The 19058-nt window shown below is 44.3% G+C and overlaps 1 protein-coding gene across 2 annotated transcripts in view; it reads left to right on the plus strand.

The window, feature by feature from the left end:
* Positions 1-251: 251 nt before the first annotated feature.
* LOC143807089 (5-hydroxytryptamine receptor 3A-like) overlaps positions 252-19058 on the plus strand; it is a 57588-nt gene continuing 38781 nt past the window's right edge. Inside the window, exons 1-2 of one of the 2 annotated variants that reach the window (XM_077288296.1) lie at positions 252-2983; positions 18251-18396. In XM_077288296.1, the coding sequence (XP_077144411.1) occupies positions 2938-2983; positions 18251-18396 (192 nt within the window). In that variant the 5' untranslated portion in view covers positions 252-2937. Of the gene's footprint in view, positions 2984-3987; positions 4040-18250; positions 18397-19058 lie in introns of those variants that run through there. The other variant, XM_077288297.1, reaches the window with a different exon arrangement.

Genomic DNA, 19058 nt, shown 5'->3' on the forward strand with positions numbered 1-19058 from the left:
GATATGGACATATCTATGGAAATAGACATAGATATATAGATATATCTGTATGTATCTATCTATCTATCCCATATCTATCTCTCATATCTATCTATCTATCTATATATCTATCTGTGTGTAATGGAGTGTGGGTTGGCCAAATGTAAAAGAGGACGTTGGACAGAAATGACATCACAAATCTTTTTGAAGATAGAGAAGGGAGAGGAGGGAGGGGTTGGGGTGTGTTTTGGAGTGGGTGTGGTAGGTTCGTGCTTAGTGGCCAGTGTAATGCATCATGGAACTTGTAGTATTAGAGCACAATAACTCAGGAGAAAGGAAGTTGTCGATTAACCCCATGAGAGCTGGATCCAGCACTGAAGATGTGCTGCTACAGCATGATAAAAGGTAATATTGCTAAAATAAACACAGTGGATGTTTTCAGTGGCACATAATAGCAAGATTTATGGGAAAAAAAATGTTTGTAGTGGACAACTTTTTTAAGCCTGACGTTCCCAGGGTTGGATGTCTAGAACTGGGATGTACACTGTGTGCCTCACTGCTGTCTTTGGAAAAAACCCTCTTAAGATTGTCTACAAGCGTGTTTTGATAATCCAGCATGCGCGCATCACTTTCCAGGGGGCGAAGCATCTAGCTAAATTTACTCTTGTACGTGGCTCTAACAAAGTGGCAACCTAGTAGTCAACACTATTTCTAACCCTAAGAATATGGGAATCATGTTGATAGATAGTGCAGCAAGAAGGTGCTCATGTGTTGGGCGCTTCAATGAAGTCCAATTTCACTGAGTGTTGGTGGCGGGGTAACACTCAAGGTTGCTTCCTCCGTCCCCTCCTGCCAACCACAGACAACAGAGAGGGACTCATTATCCTCTTCATCTCTTGACTGTTGCGCGTCCATCACCTTGTTCTCCTCTATTTGTTAATCGGTTCCTGCACTTTCACTAACAGTTTGTCTGGTACCATGAGCCCCCCTCGATTGCTGTAATCCACCCTTCTGTGGAACCCGCCTGTGAGACAGTCTGGAAATTTGAAGTATTGTTATCTCTTCCACATCGTCCTCTGCTTCCAACTGTTCCCCTGGACCACCACCTCCTCACGCAGACTATTCAAAGTGTGCACCAGCATGTAGAAGACTGGAATGGTGATGCTGATAATGGCATTGTCAGCGCTAACCATCTTAGTAGCCATTTCAAAACTGTTCAGAAGGGTACAGAGATCCTTCATCCCTGACCACTCCGCAAGCGTGATTTGCTCCACGTCCATACTGCGTTGGCCCAGGCTATGCAAAAGGACATACTGCACCAGGGCTCGTTGCTACTGCCACAGTCGTGCAACATGTGCAGAGTGGAATTCCACTGTGTCAGAACATCGGAAATCAAATGGTTAACAGGTAGGCCGAAAGACCTCTGTAGTGATGTAAGTCGATGACGTATGGGGTGCCATTGTCGGAAGTGAGCACACATCGACCCTGCTTTCTGTAGAAGCGCATCCAGGCCAGAATAGTGGTGGAGAAATTGCTGTACCACCAGGTTGAGGATGTGAGCCATGCAAGGCACGTGTGTGAGATTGCCCCGGAGTAGGGTCGCCACCAGATTTGCACAATTATCGCACACGGCCTTCCCTTGCTCCAGATTCAGGGGACACAGTCATTGCTCTAAATAAAAACCCACACCAGTCCGTCATAGTCCACATGGAGCTCCCACGCTGGTCCACAATAGTATGCATGGAGGTCCCATGACAATCCCCGTCTCCATATTTCAAGCCTTTCAACAAGATCTATTAAACATCAGAACACCGAACAGTAACATGTAATTCCGGGAGAAGTCCGTGTCTTTACAGTTCGGGTTTGCTCCTCCCTACTCTCAATATAAAATTGACCAAGAAATATATTAGGAGGATTGATTTTTTGAATATCAGCATTGAAGTGGATAATCTTTTTTACAAACTGATGTCTACAGAAAATCAGAAAATCTACATCAGTCAACTCTTTGATACATGCCACATCCGCTCACAGTGCTGCTACCATAAGGGCTCTCCCAGTTGGACGTATCAGACGTATCAGCTCAACTGAAGAAATATTTGAGAGGCAGGCTAGGGATCTAAGATCAAGATTTGAACAAAGGAGATACAGTCATAGATGTATCAAAAATTAGATCTATTATTTCCAAACATTGGTCAGTATTAAAAACAGAACCTTCTTTGGGGCCTAATGGTGACGCGTCCACAGTCCCGGGCATGGGCATTGATGATTTGATGGCTGAGCGATGCTGGGTTGATGTATGCGGCATAGTGAGTCACGTGATGGTTAACATGGATACAAAAGATCCTGCAGGATACATGGTATACACTAACTCCCCTTGAGAAAGCACATCAACATGCGAAACGCTTGTTGGGGACCTCTCTCTGTCCTTCATTTAAAAAACTTAGGGCTTACTTTTGAATTTATAGGTAAGAAAAATGTCTCTTTATATTTTAGGTATTGTCAGTTATTAAAAGATGCTATTGGGAATTTGGACCACTACGTCTTTCATTAGAGACTCTACACATACCCATACTCATAATTGCATGTTTATATATCATGTTTGCAGATACGATAAATTAAATTATTTATGCTACCTATTATTTCATCTTTTTCTATGCAGCTTTTCAAATGTTTACTTATTTACATTTTGAATAACCATACCTCTTATATCTTTAAATTCCAGTTCTCTCCTCCTGTTTCTGTTATTAAAAGTTATGTAGCTCATTTAGTCGCTATCGAAAGAATATTTCTCCATTTTTTTCTACGATAAGTCTGATAAGCTCCAAGAAAAACTGTATTTGAAACAAGTTTACCAACATTCTATAACCTTTGAATCTCTGAACAAAGAAGAATAACTCCTCCCTATATATAGAAGAAATTCTCAGTGACAGCAGACCATGTATTTCTTTCTGTCTCACAATGTCTCCGCACAGCCTGACCCTCCTGCTAACATGCACCTTGTTTGGTAGGTTTGTCTACCTTTATTTTATAAAATTATTTCAATTTTGTAAGATTTGCATGAAGATAACACATTTACTTTTATTATCCCTGACGTCGGAGTGTGGTCATTAGTGTCCTCATTGTAGCTATCGGCTTGAGTTCCTTGTCGGAACAGTTACTTTCTTTTTAGAATAAAGAAAAATACAATTTTTGTGTGTTAAGTTGAAAGTGTTCAAATGAATTGTGTTTGTGTAGATATAGGAAAGGGGCTCAACACAGATCATCCATATCTGACTGATCCATAATGCAAAAAATAATCATTATTATTAAAACATTACAAGTAACAGGATAATCTATGTTCATAAATAATCTTAAAATATTGGTTTCCAAGACTATATCTTAAGGGATGATTTTTTATTTGCATGTTGCCTGTCTATATGCAGCTATAGGGACATAACATGTGAATAAATACAGAGCGGGGAGATCTATCAATAGTGCATAGGCTGCATGTGTTTAGGAGTCTTTGAAAATGGTGTAGATCACTGGACATACGTTTTACTTTCTTATGCTAAAAATCAGCAAAATTGCAATGCATTTTTCCAAACTGGTGAGATTTGTAAAAATAAAATAAAAAAACACCTACTTATTTTTTTTACACAGAAGCAGAGGTGACTCTTGGTCTTCCTTTCCTGGGGCGGTCCTCATGTGAGCCAGTTTCTTTGTAGCGCTTGATGGTTTTTGCCACTGCTCTTGGGGACACTTTCAAAGTTTTCCCATTTTTTTGGACTGACTGACCTTCATTTCTTAAAGTAATGATGGCCACTCGTTTTTCTTTACTTAGCTGCTTTTTTCTTGCCATAATACAAATTCTAACAGTCTATTCTGTAGGACTATCAGCTGTGTATCCACCAGACTTCTGCACAATACAACTGATGGTCCCAACCCCATTTATAAGGCAAGAAATCCCACTTATTAAACCTGACAGAGCACACCTGTGAAGTGAAAACCATTCCCGGTGACTACCTCTTGAAGCTCATCAAGAGAATGCCAAGAGTGTACAAAGCAGTCATCAAAGCAAAAGGTGGCTACTTTGAAGAACCTAGAATATAGGACACAATTTCAGTTGTTTCACACTTTTTTGTTAAGTATATAATTCCACATGTGTTAATTAATAGTTTTGATGCCTTCATTGTGAATGTACAATTTTCATAGTCATGAAAAATCTTTAAATTACAAGGTGTGTCCAAACTTTTGGTCTGTACTGTACATATACAGTATATATATATATATATATATATATATATATATATATATATATATATATATATATATATATATACATACACTAGCTGAAGAGCCCGGCGTTGCCTGGGCATAGTAAATATCTGTGGCTAGTTATAGCACCTCACTTCTCTTATTTTCCCATCACGCCTCTCATTTTCCCCCTCACATCTCTCATTTTCTCCCTTACACCTCTCATTTTCCCCCTCACTCCTCTCATTCCCCCCTAACACTTGTCATTTTGACCTCACATCTGTCATTTTCCGATCACTCCACTATTTTCCCTCACTCCTCTCAATTTGCACTCACACCTTTTCATTTTCACCTCACACCCCTCATTTTCACCTCACACCTCTCATTTTCCCCTCAGTATATACATATTTGTCATCTCCCTTATATATAGTATACACCTGTATGTCATCTCCCCTGTAAATAGTATATACCTGCTGTATGTCATCTCCTCCTGTATATTGTATACACCTATGTCATCTCCTCCTGTATATAGTATATACCTGTATGTCATCTCTTCTATATATACTATATACCTGTATGTCATCTCCTCCTATATATAGTATATACCTGTATGTCACCTCCTGTATATAGTATGTACCGGTATGTCATCTCCTCCTGTATATAGTATATACCTGTGTGTCATCTCCTCTGTATATAGTATATACCTGTGTGTCATCTCCCCTGTATATAGTATATACCTGTGTGTCATCTCCCCTTTTTATAGGATATACCTGTGTGTCATCTCCCCTGTATATAGGATATACCTGTGTGTCATCTCCCCTGTATATAGTATATATGTGTGTGTCATCTCCCCTGTATATAGTATATACCTGTGTGTCATCTCCTCCTATATAGTGTATATACCTGTGTCTCATCTCCTCCTGTTTATAGTATATACCTGTGTGTCATCTCCTCCTGTATATAGTATATACCTGTGTGTCATCTCCCCTGTATATAGTATGTACCTGTATGTCATTTCCCCTGTATATAGTATGTACCAGTGTGTCATCTCCTGTATATAGTATATACCTGTGTCATCTCCCCTGTATATAGTATATATGTGTGTGTCATCTCCTCCTGTATATAACTGTGTGTCATCTCCTCCTGTATATAGTATATACCTGTGTGTCATCTCTCCTGTATATAGTATACTAGCTATTGAACCCGTTCTATGCCCGGGTGGCGAGCATTTATGTTGGTATTTGGTCTCCATCCTGGAATGTGCTGCTCCCATCTTGCTCCCCCATCCTGTCATATGCTGCTCCCATCCTGCACCCCCATCTTGTCATGTGCTCCCATCCTGCACCCTCATCCTGTCATATGTGTGCCCCCATTCTGTCATGTGCTGCTCCCATCCTGCACCCCCATTCTTTCATGTGCTGCTCCCATCGTGCACAACCATTCTGTCATGTGCTGTTCCCATCCTGCTCCCCCATTCTGTCATGTGGTGCTCCCATCCTGCGCAACCATTCTGACATGTGCTGCTCCCATCCTGTGCCCCCATTCTGTTGTAATGTGCTGCTCCCATTCTGCCTGTTCCTGTTTCCATTCTGCCATATGTTGCTCCCATCTTTCTCTCTCCGGCTCTACTGCCCGAGTGTGGCTGTGCTGAGTGCGGGCGGCTGTGCTGAGTGTGGGCAGCTGTGCTGAGTGCGGGCGGCTGTGCTGAGTGCGGGCGGCTGTGCTGAGTACGGGCAGCTGTGCTGGGCGGCTGTGCTAAGTGCGGGTGGCTGTGCTGAGTGCGGGCGGCTGTGCTGAGTGCGGGCAGCTATGCGTGGCTGTGCTGAGTGCGGGCGGCTGTGCGTGGCTGTGCTGAATGCGGGCGGCTGTGCGTGGCTGTGCTGAGTGCGGGCTGCTGTGCTGAGTGCGGGTGGCTGTGCGTGGCTGTGCTGAGTGTGGGCGGCTGTGCTGAGTGCGGGCGGCTGTGAGTGGCTGTGCTGAGTGCGGGCGGCTGTGCGTGGCTGTGCTGAGTGCGGGCGGCTGTGCTGAGTGCGGGCGGCTGTGCTGAGTGCGGGCAGCTGTGCGTGGCTGTGCTGAGTGCGGGCGGCTGTGCTGAGTGCGGGCAGCTGTGCGTGGCTGTGCTGAGTGCGGGCGGCTGTGCGTGGCTGTGCTGAGTGCAGGTGGCTGTGCGTGGCTGTGCTGAGTGCGGGCGGCTGTGCGTGTCTGTGCTGAGTGGGGGCGGCTCTGCTGAGTGCGGGCGGCTGTGCGTGGCTGTGCTGAGTGCGGGCGGCTGTGCGTGGCTGTGCTGAGTGTGGGCGGCTGTGCGTGGCTGTAATAATTATAGGGGATAATTCAGGAGACTCTTTGCGTGGAACAAGACAACAGGACACAGTTTTATAAGTGGTAAAGTTAATATTATCACACGGTGATTCAAGCAGGTGCAGAGAGAAACTCAAGTCCTCAACACTTGGTGCAAATAATAAATGCAGCTTAGCAGTCAATAGGAAACTTCAGAGGTAGATGCAAACAAACCGAAAGTCTATGAAGCACAGTTATTCTTGAGGAAACTTGACATGAATAGATCCTTGACTTAGTCCAGACACAGATAGATATGCTATTAGGCAGTTTAAATCATATCTTAGCTCAACCAGGGAGGCCTGGTTAATAGTCTCAGGTTTTGCAGAGCAGAAACAGCTTACATGTCCAGCAAATGCAGATGGAAGTAACACGAGCAGCAGATGAAGGAGGATCACTGAACACTGGTGTATGCAGCAGGAACTCAGAGCAGAGTGGCAGGATCTCCAACACAGGTTCACAGGAGCAGGTGCAGGTGCAAGGCCAGGGAGTAATCAGGAGCTGGATGCAAAGCAGAATAATCTAGCACAGACTGAAGGCTGGGGTGGAGTTTTATAGCAGGAAGACAAGTGCACATGAGACCAAAGACGCCATGTTGGAAAAGGGCAGTAATGCACAAAAGGTAAAAAATTTTCAGAGTCCTGACATTACTCCCTCCTTAGAAGCGGCCTCACGATGATCCTGGACCTGGTTTCTCAGGGAATCTCTGATGAAAACGAGAAATCTTCTGTTGGGCATTGATGTTTTCCACAGGTTCCCAAGAGTCTTCCCTGCCATCTTATCAGATATTGGATCCGATTCCTGCGAATCCTGGAATCAATAATTTCCTCCACCACGAATTGTTCTTGCCCATCAATCACCACAGGCTGCGGAGGTGGCACAACACGTCTCTGGAAGGTATTAGGAGGCTTTAGTAAAGATACATGAAAAACTGGGTGTACCTTCATTGTCCTAGGTAGCTTCAGCCGGCAGGCCACAGAGCTCACAATACCGTTGATCTTGAAAGGGCCAATTAATTTCTGTCCAAGTTTTTTTAAAGGAACATTCAACTTCAGATTCTTAGTTGCTAACCACACGGAATCTCCTACCTTGAACATGGGTGCAGGTTTACGGAATCTATCAGCCGATCTCTTATAACGTTCTTGAGCTGTGGTCAGGGATTCTTTCAGAACCTCCAGATTTTGTCTCATCGCAGTCAGCCTTTCCTCCACTGCTGAAACCGGAGAATTAATTGGAGACCTAGGTAAAATACACGAATGATAACCCAGATTGGCAAAGAAAGGTGTAAATTTAGTGGAGGCTCTCTGAGAATTATTATATGAAAATTCGGCTAACGGCAACAACTCCAACCATTCATCCTGGAGATGGCTGACATAGCATCTTAGATATTGTTCCAGCGTCTGGTTGGTACGCTCAGTCTGACCATTTGTTTGGGGATGGTAAGGAGAAGAGAGACAGACATTAATATTGAGTGCAGTGCAAAACCCCTTCCAGAAGCTTGAAGTGAACTGCACTCCACGGTCAGAGATGATCTCATCCGGCACCCCATGCAACCGAAAGACATTCTGTATAACCAAGTTCACTGTATCTTTAGCAGAGGGGAGGCCGGTGCATGGAACAAAATGAGCAGCTTTAGTCAGGCGATCAACTACCACCATGATTGTATCCATGCCCCCCGATGTAGGCAGCTCCACAATAAAGTCCATTGATATAGACCCCCAAGGGTGGGATGGAACAGGTAATGGTTGTAGAAGACCTGTAGGTGCCACATGAGGAGTCTTGTAACGGGCACATACCTCGCAAGAGAGAACATAGTCCTTGGTATCCTTCAGGCAAGTTGGCCACCAGAAGAATCGGCTCAGGAACTCTTGTGTCTTCCCCTGTGACCAGCTAACTTGGAGTCATGTACCAACTTGAGGATCTGCAGACGGACAACCTCCGGAACATAGATACGTCGATCTCTGAACCACATGCCACCCTTAAAGGGAACCTGTCACCTGAATTTGGCGGGACCAGTTTTGGGTCATATGGGCGGGGTTTTTGAGTGTTTGATTTACCCTTTCCTTACCCGCTGGCTGCATGCTGGCTGCAATATTGGATTGAAGTTCATTCTCTGTCCTCCGGAGTACACGCCAGCGCAAGGCAATCTTGCCTTACACAGGCGTGTACTCTGGAGGACAGAGAATGAACTTCAATCCAATATTGCAGCCAGCATGCAGCCAGCGGGTAAGGAAAGGGTGAATCAAACACCCGAAAACCCCGCCCACATGACCCAAAACTGGTCCCGCCAAATTCAGGTGACAGGTTCCCTTTAAAGACAAGATTAATATCCACAGGTGGGTTGGCCAGAAATACATCACCTTCATAGGCCTCCCTGCACTCCTTCCACAAGTCCTGATCGTGGATAACTCCGATGAAATTGGCATCAGATAGAATGGTCTTGGACGGAATCTGCAGCATGGATTCGGGATAAAGCATCAGCCTTCCCATTACGAGAACCTGGACGGTACGAGATAACAAAGTTAAATTGATTTAAGAATAAGTTCCAATGAGCCTGACGAGGAGAAAGACATCTAGCGGATCTAAGGAACTCTAGATTGTGATGGTCAGTTAGCACTATGATCTGTTGTGCAGCTCCTTGCAGATGATGCCTCCATTCTTTGAAAGCCGCAATAATAGCCAGCAATTCCTTGTCTCCCACATCGTAATTCTTCTCTGCTGAGGTTAGTCTACGGGAAAAGAAAGCACAAGGATGTAGCAGACCCTTCTCTCCAGTTCTTTGGGAGAGAATAGCCCCCAAAGCATTATCAGAAGCGTCCACCTCTACAATGAAAGGATGTGTTGGATCTGGGTGTATCAACAGCGGTACTGATGTGAAACAGATCTTCAGCCGATCAAAAGCTTCTTGAGCCTGTGATGACCACTTAAAGGGCTTTTCCTTCTTTGTCAAGGAAGTAATGGGACGGACAATATCAGAAAATTTCGAATGAAGCGTCTGTAGAAATTTGCAAAACCAATAAAACGTTGGACCTCCTTAACGTTCTTGGGTGCCGGCCAGTCAAGGATAGCCTCAATCTTACCAGATTCCATGTTCAGCCCCTGGGGAGAGATGATATAACCCAAGAACTGTATCTCAGAACGATGGAACTCGCATTTCTCCGGCTTGAAATACAGTTGGTTCTCTTTCAGACATCTTAAGACAGTTTTGACATGTTCTTCATGTTCCTGTAGAGAGTCAGAAAAGATTAGTATATCATCCAAATAGATCACCACAAACTGGTCCAACAAATCTCTGAAGATGTCATTAACAAGGTGTTGAAATGCTGCAGGGGTGTTACAAAGCCCGAAGGGCATCACAAGAGATTCAAAGTGTCCATACCGGCATCTGAATGCTGTCTTCCACTCATCCCCTGGACGAATACGCACCAAATTATAAGCCCCACGAAGATCCAGCTTAGAGAACACCTTAGCATGGTGGACTCTTTCCAGTAATTCGGGAATCAGAGGCAAAGGGTAACGGTTTCGTACGGTTACCTTATTGACTTCCCGATAGTCAACACAGGGTCTCAGGGTCCCATCCTTCTTCTTTACAAAAAAAATGGGTGCCCCTGCTGGTGAGGAATAAGGACGTATGAAGCCTTTGGCCAGATTTTCATCAATATACTCCTTTAAGGCTTGAAGCTCAGGTGCCGCCAAAGGATATACGTGACCAAAAGGAATATCTGCCCCAGGAACAACTCAATGGAACAGTCATAATGCCTGTGTGGAGGAAGTTGATCTGCATTCTTCTTGTCACAGAGGTCAGAGAACTCTTTATATTCTGGAGGTAAAGAAGATACCTGTACATGTGGTTCCGTAGCCGTAGACTCATCAGGGACAGCTTCTTTTAACGCTGAGTTGCTCCTTGTTGGAAAGATAATCTCCTTTGTCTCCCAGTTGATAATTGGGTTCTGAGAACGCAACCAAGGAATGCCTAAAATCACAGGAAAATGAGTAGAAGAAATTAGCAAGAAAGAAAGTTGCTCCTGATGATTAGGCTCCAACAAAATTTCAAGGGGTACGGTCTCCTGATTCAAGGCCCAGAGATTAAAGGTGACCCATCCACTGTTTCCATGGTAATTGGAGAGGCTCTTTGCTGAATTTTAATACCATGTTCCTTGGCAAATGCGATATCCATGAAATTGCCACCTGCACCAGAGTCAATCATAGCTGAACTGGAAATCCACTTTCCTGAACACAGGATCTTAATAGGGAGAGAACAGTGAGAGTTCTTTTCCTTCAGCTCCTTGGGGGGTGAAGTCATAGAAAGTGAATGGAATACAGCGTTTAAAGGCAGGCTACATTCAGAGATGTCAGATTAATCATCACAGTTGTCATACTCCCCTATTGCTGCTAGCACCTTGTTAGGCCGTCTAGGACACTTAGGACAATTGATCAAGAAGTGGTCAGACTGGCCGCAGTAGAAACATAGACTTTCACGAAGACGATGCTCCCGGCGCTCATTGATCTCGCGTCTCTGAACGGAATCAATTTGCATGGGCACCTCCTCCACTTCCCGAGATGTTTTACCTGCAGGCTCTTTGGAAGGAAGGGAAAAGTTAGAAATACGGTTATATGCAGCAAATTTCTCCTGCCTACGCTCAGTAAGGCGAATGTCTATGCGCACACAATGCTGTATAAATGTCTCTAGTTCTTGTGGTGACTCTGAGCGAGCTAGTTCATCTTTTATAATACTAGACAGACCCCTTTTAAAAATAGGCAATTGTGCATAACTGTCCCAATTGGTATCTACCGCCAATCTCCTGAATTCAGTGGCATACTCAATAACAGAACGTTTAGCCTGGCGTAAAGACAACAAAGCAGATTCAGCGGTTGCACGGCGATTAGGGTCATCAAACATTAATGCCATAGCGGCCAAGAAATCATCCAAATCATTTAACCGTGGGTCACGAGACTCAATCATCGGATTCGCCCATGCGAGCGCTCGTGAGGTCAGTAGCATTATTACACACAATACTTTGGATCTATCAGTAGGAAAACGGTCAGCATGCACATCAAAATATAGCATACATTGATTCACAAAGCCACGAAATTTGTCGCGATCACCATTAAATCTGAATGGGGGCAACTTAGGTGGGCTAGCTGGTGGCGGTTGCCCAGAGGGTAAAGTCACTTGTGCAGCTATTTGCGTGCTTATGTCCTGAAAAGCCCGTCCATATTGGGACTCTATGCCAGCAAGTTTGTCTTCCTGGGCTGCCATGCGATTGCTTAAGTCCTGCAAAGTTTGTCCAAACACTTGTTGATTGTGTTCAAAGCTTCCAAACTTCTTTTGCAGACCTTCCACATCTTTCTGCGTGATCTAATTATGGAAAACACCTGCTCTACACTGTGTTCCAAATTATTATGCAAATTGGATTTAAGTGTCTTAAAGATTTAATTGTTTTGTTTTTCAAATAAACTCGTGGTATTGTGTCTCAGGGCTCAATGAATCACTGAAATCAATCTTAAACACATGTGATAATTAGTTTTCCAAGTGATTCTAATTAAAGGAAAACTACTCAAAAATGATGTTCCACATTATTATGCAGGTCACAGGTTTCAAGCAATATGGGAACTAAAAAGGATCTCTCTGCTGCTGAAAAGCGTTAAATAGTGCAATGCCTTGGACAAGGTATGAAAAAATTAGATATTTCACGAAAACTTAAGAGTGATCATCATACTCTGATGAGATTTGTGACTGAAACAGAGCACAGACAGAGTTCATGCAAATAAAGGCATAATGAGGAAGTTTTCTGGCAGACAAATTCATTGGATTAAGAGAGCAGCTGCCAAAATACCATTACAAAGCAGCAAACAGTTATTTGAAGCTGCTGGTGTGTCTGGAGTCCCTCGAACCTCAAGGTGTAGAATCCTTCAAAGGCTTGCTGTGGTGCATAAACCTACTATTCAGCCATTCCTAAACAGTGTTCACAAGCAGAAATGGTTGCAGTGGGCCCAGACATACATGAAGACTAATTTTCAAACAGTCTTGTTTACTGATGAGTGTCGAGCAACTCTGGACGGTCCAGATGTATGGAGTAGTGGATGGTTGGTGGATGGCCACGATGTCCCAACAAGGCTGTGACGTCAGCAAGGAGGTGGAGGAGTCATGTTTTGGGCTGGAATCATGGGGAAACAGCTGGTAGGGCCCTTTAAGGTTCCTGAAGGTGTGAAAATGACCTCAGCAAAGTAAATAGAGTTTCTGACTGACAACTTTCTTCCATGGTCTAAAAAGCAGAAATGTGCCTTCAGGAACAAAATCATCTTCATGCATGACAATGAATACCTCTGAGTAATTGGCTGCTATGGGCATAAAAGGAGACCTCAACCCTATAGAGAACCATTGGAGTATCATCAAACAAAAGATCTATGAGGGTGGGAGGCAGTTCACATCAAAACAGCAGCTCTGGGAGGCTATTCTGACTTCATGCAAAGAAATACAAGCAGAAACTCTCCAAAAACTTACAAGTTCAATGGATGCAAGAATTGTGAAGGTGATATCAATGAAGGGCTCCTATGTTAACATGTAACTTGGCCTGTTAGGATGTTTTGGAGTTAAATAGCTTTTTTGTTCAGTGAATGTGACCTCCTAATGCTGCAAATTCCACAAATGAGCTTTTTCAGTTCTTTAAAACATATAAAATGTTTAGAAATACTACTGTGCCTAATAATTTGGAACAGTGCATTTTGAGTTTTTATTCATTTTGAAGATTATACTGTTATCATTGGGAGGTTTCTTCAATAAAATTCGATGTATACTCTAACGGGTGATGACTTTTATTAGACTGACTGTCATTTGCACTGACTATTTAGGAAAATCCGAGAAAAATGTCATTTGCATAATAATTTGGAACATAGTGTAATCTGCTCTCTGCAGTCATTGTTCCAGCAGTCTCCTTTTTTTTATGGCTAGATTATCCTGTAATAATTATAGGGGATAATTCAGGAGACTCTTTGCGTGGAACAAGACAACAGGCACAGTTTTATAAGTGGTAAAGTTAATATTATCACACGGTGATTCAAGCAGGTGCAGAGAGAAACTCAAGTCCTCAACACTTGGTGCAAATAATAAATGCAGCTTAGCAGTCAATAGGAAACTTCAGAGGTAGATGCAAACAAACCGAAAGTCTATGAAGCACAGTTATTCTTGAGGAAACTTGACACGAATAGATCCTTGACTTAGTCCAGACACAGATAGATATGCTATTACAGGAGCAGGTGCAGGTGCAAGGCCAGGGAGTAATCAGGAGCTGGATGCAAAGCAGAATAATCTAGCACAGACTGAAGGCTGGGGTGGAGTTTTATAGCAGGAAGACAAGTGCACATGAGACCAAAGACGCCATGTTGGAAAAGGGCAGTAATGCACAAAAGGTAAAAAATGTTCAGAGTCCTGACAGTGGCTGTGCTGAGGGCGGGCGGCTGTGTGTGGCTGTGCTGAGTGTGGGTGGCTGTGCTGAGTGCGGGCAGCTGTGCGTGGCTGTGCTGAGTGCGGGCGGCTATGCGTGGCTGTGCTGAGTGCGGGCGGCTGTGCTGAGTGCGGGCGGCTGTGCGTGGTTGTGCTGAGTGCGGGCAGCTGTGCGTGGCTGTGCTGAGTGTGGGCAGCTGTGCGTGGCTGTGCTGAGTGTGGCGGCTGTGCGTGGCTGTGCTGAGTGCGGCGGCTGTGCTGAGTGCGGGCAGCTGTGCTGAGTGCGGGCGGCTGTGCATGGCTGTGCTGAGTGCGGGCAGCTGTGCGTGGCTGTGCTGAGTGCGGGTGGCTGTGCAGAGTGCAGCGGCTGTGTGTGGCTGTGCTTAGTGCGGCGGCTGTGCGTGGCTGTGCTGAGTGCGGTGGCTGTGCGTGGCTGTGCTGAGTGCGGGTGGCTGTGCATGGCTGTGCTGAGTGCGGGCGGCTGTGCGTGGCTGTGCTGAGTGCGGGTGGCTGTGCGTGGCTGTGCTAAGTGTGGCGGCTGTGCGTGGCTGTGCTGAGTGCGGCGGCTGTGCGTGGCTGTGCTGAGTGCGGCGGCTCTGCGTGGCTGTGCTGAGTGCGGCGGCGGCTGTGCTGAGTGCGGGGCTGTGCGTGGCTGTGCTGAGTGCGGCGGCTGTGCGTGGCTGTGCTGAGTGTGGCGGCTGTGCGTGGTGTGCTGAGTGCGGGGGCTGTACTTACTGCCTGAGTGCGGCGCTGGCTATAATAGATACAGCACCCCTACAGCCAGCACAGCGAGGGCTGACTCCGCCCACTCGTGTCACTGGTCACATGCTAGTGGTGACATCATTGAAGGTCCTGGAGCTCTGCTGGGCTCTACATCTACACTGACTGGAGCTGCAGAGCACGGAGCCCCCATGGCCGGTATATTAGGGGGGATACGCGGGTGTGTGGAGCCCCCATGGCTGCTATATTATGGGGGATACGCGGGTGTGTGGAGCCCCCATGGCCGGTATATTGGGGGGGATAAGTAAATTCGGCTGTGTCACTCTGGTCCAGACTGCGCAGGCACGGTGCGTCGTGCTTGCGCAGTCTATAAAGGCTTCGGACAGAGTGACGCTCCCACCGTTATATTATAGATACCTGTGTGTCATCTCCTTCTGTATATAGTATATACCTGTGTGTCATCTCCCCTGTGTATAGTATATATGTGTGTGTCATCTCCTCCTGTATATAGTATATACCTGTATGTCATCTCCTGTATATAGTATATACCTGTGTGTCATCTCTCCTGTATATAGTATATATCTGTGTGTCATCTCTTCCTGTATATATTATATATCTGTGTCATCTCCTCCTGTATTAGACCTCGTTCACATGTTATTTGGTCAGTATTTTTACCTCAGTATTTGTAAGCTAAATTGGCAGCCTGATAAATCCCCAGCCAACAGTAAGCCCTCCCCCCTGGCAGTATATATTAGCTCACACATACACATTATAATAGACAGGTCATGTGACTGACAGCTGCCATATTTCCTATATGGTACAGTTGTTGCTCTTGTAGTTTGTCTGCTTATTAATCAGATTTTTATTTTTGAAGGATAATACCAGACTTGTGTGTGTTTTAGGGCGAGTTTCATGTGTCAAGTTGTGTGTGTTGTGTTGCGTGTGGCGACATGCATGTAGCGACTTTTGTGAGATGAGTTTTGTGTGGCGACATGCGTGTAGCAACTTTTTGTGTGTCGAGTTGCATGTGACAGGTTAGTGTAGCAAGTTGTGTGCAGCAAGTTTTGCACATGCCGAGTTTTGCTCGTGGCGAGATTTATGTGTGGTGTGTTTTGAGTATGTGCAAGTTTTGTGTGAGGCAACTTTTGCATGTGTTGCAACTTTTGTGTATGTGGCAATTTTTCCGCGTGTGCAAGTTTTGCGTGTGGCAAGTTTTGCATGAGGTGAGTTTTGCACGTGTGGCGAGTTTTGCGTGAGCCTAGTTTTGCATGTGGCGAGTTTTGCGCGTGGCGAGTTTTGAGCGGCGACTTTTGTGTTTCGACTTTTATGTGGTGAGGTTGGTGTATGTGTGGTGAAATGTGTGCTGAGGGTGGTATATGTGTTCAAGCACGTGGTAGTGTGTGGCGCATTTTGTGTGTGTGTTCATATCCCCGTGTGTGGTGAGTATCCCATGTCGGGGCCCCACCTTAGCAACTGTACGGTATATACTCTTTGGCGCCATCGCTCTCACTCTTTAAGTCCCCCTTGTTCACATCTGGCAGCTGTCAATTCGCCTCCAACACTTTTACTTTCACTTTTTCCCCATTATGTAGATAGGGGCAAAATTGTTTGGTGAATTGGAACGCGCGGGGTTAAAATTTCGCCTCACAACATAGCCTATGACGCTCTCGGCGTCCAGACGTGTGACTGTGCAAAATTTTGTGGCTGTAGCTGCGACGGTGCAAATGCCAATCCCGGACATACACACATATACACACACACATTCAGCTTTATATATTAGGTGTGTGTGTGTGTGTGTGTGTGTGTGTGTGTGTGTGTGTGTGTGTGTGTGTGTGTGTGTGTGTGTGTGTGTGTGTGTGTGTGTAAGGTTAAAGCCAGAAGTTTACATACACTATATAAAAAGACACATGTGCATGTTTTTCTCAAAATCTGACATGAAATCAGAATAAACCTTTCCCGTTTTAGGTCACTTAGGATTACCATAATTATTAATATCTGCCATAGGCCAGCATGATGAGAGAGACAGAATGTCTTAAGGCATTTTTATTACTTACTGCAAAGTCAAGAGTTTACATACACTGAGATTACTATGCCATTAAACAATTCTGGACTGCCTTTATGATGATGTCATGTGTTTGGAAGCTTTTTTGGCAACATCTGAGTTATTTAGAGACACACCTGTGGATGCATTTTAATGTACATCTGAAACACACTACTTCTTTTTGCAGCATTATGGGAAAGTCTAAAGAAATCAGCCAAGATATCAGGAAGAGAATTGTGGACTTGCACAAGTCTGGTTCATCCTTGGGTACAATTTCAAGATACATGAAGGTGCCTCGTTCATCTGTACAAACAATTATACAGTACACAAGTACAAACAAGATGGGAATGTAAAGCCATCATACCACTCAGGAAGGAGACAGGTTCTTTGTCCCAGAGATGACCGTGCTTTGGTCCGACATGTGCATATCAACCCAAGGACAAAACCAAAAGACCTTGTGAAGATGATGGCGGAAGCTGGTGAGATTGTGTCAATAACCACAGTGAAATGAGTACTGTATCAACATGGGATGAAAGGCCACTCTGCCAGGAAGAAGCCATTACTCCAAAAGAAACATTAAAAAAGCCAGATTAATGCAAATGCAAACAGGAACAAAGATCTTAATTTTTGAAGACATGTCCTGTGGTCTGATGAAACTAAAATGGAACTTTTGGGGCATAATGATCATCGTTACGTTTGGAGGAAAAAGGGAGAATCTTGGAAGCCTAAGAACACCATCCCCACTGTGAAACATGGGGGTGGCAGCATCATGTTATGAAATTGTTTTGCTGCAGGAGGGACTGGTGAACTTCACAAAATAAATTACATCGTGAGAAAAGAAGATTCTGTGGCAATACTGAAGCAACATCTCAAGACATCAACCAGGAAGTTAAAGCTTGGGCGGAAATGGGTCTTCCAAATGGACAATGACCCGAAGCATGCTGCCAAAATGGTAACAAAGTGGCCTAAGGATAACAAAGTCAATGTTTTGGAGTGGCCTTCACAAAGCCCTGATCTCAATCCTATTGAAAATGTATGGGCAAAGCTGAAAAGTCCGGTGCGAGCAAGGCGACCAGCAAACCTGGATCAGTTACACCAGTTTTGTCAGGAGGAATGGGCCCAAATACCAATCAACTATTGTGAGAAGCTTGTGGAAGGATATCTCAAACATTTGACTCGCGTCATTCAGTTTAAGGGCAATGGTACCAAATACTAATGAAATGTATGTAAACTTTTGACTTTGCAATAAGTAATAAAAATGCCTTAAAACATTCTCTCATTATTCTGGCATTTGGCAAATATGAATATGTAATCCTAATTGACCAAAAATGGGAAAAGTTTATTCTGATTTCATGTCAGATATTGAGAGATGTGTCTTTTTAAATAGTGTATGCAAACTTCTAGTTTCAACTGTATACATAATTGGCCTTGTAGCACAGTATCAGTACCACTCAATGCATTTCCTTAATGCATTTAATTCTGCTCTCTCTATTTCCTAGGTGTCAGTTTCTGCGAGAAGAACTGTAGTTTTGACGATTTGATCCAAAATCTGTCCTTCCCAAATCCAAATTTTCGACCAGTGAAAAATTGGACAACTGTAACAGAAGTATCTATTGGAATGACCCTGTACACTGTCGTTCAACTGGTAACTTCATGTTTGCAAATGTTTTTTTGAAATCCGATGACATTTTATAGGAGATAAGGGTTTATTTTTTGTGTAATCCTCTAAGGCTTTGTGAACACAAAGTATTTTTTAAAGTGTTCAGTAGAAGTATAAACCACTTCAGGAAACACTTTCTTTAAGTGTTTTCCTTAGATCATTTTGCATTTCTTTTTGAACCTTTTGGGACATTTTTTTGTAAACCATTTTTTTTTGGGTGGGTGGGGGGTTTGTAGCCTTTTGAGGCTCAAACAGGTATTTAAAGAAAAAACAAGAAATATTACTCTTAGGGTCCCTTTCCACTTGCGAGGAAAACGGACGCGTGCAATCCGATAAAAAATCGGATTGCACTCGGACCAATGTTAGTTAATAGGTGTCTTTTGATTTGCGATTTTTTTCTCAGCCGAAATCGGACTGAGAAAAATCTGGATCGGCTGAGAAAAAAATCGCAGCATGCTGCGTATTGCTGCGATTCTCGGACGAGACTCGCCAATGCAAGTCAATGGGTGCGAGAAAAAAATCGCACAGCACTCGCACCATGCGAGTTCTGTCCGATTTTTACGCACCGGTGTCCTTTGAAAAGCCGGTAATTCAGCGCGGTGTACAGTAAAATCACACTGACAGGTTAGAATAGACTAGATATATAC

The sequence above is a fragment of the Ranitomeya variabilis genome, chromosome 2, assembly GCF_051348905.1.
Source record: "Ranitomeya variabilis isolate aRanVar5 chromosome 2, aRanVar5.hap1, whole genome shotgun sequence".
Taxonomy (NCBI): Eukaryota; Metazoa; Chordata; class Amphibia; order Anura; family Dendrobatidae; genus Ranitomeya; species Ranitomeya variabilis.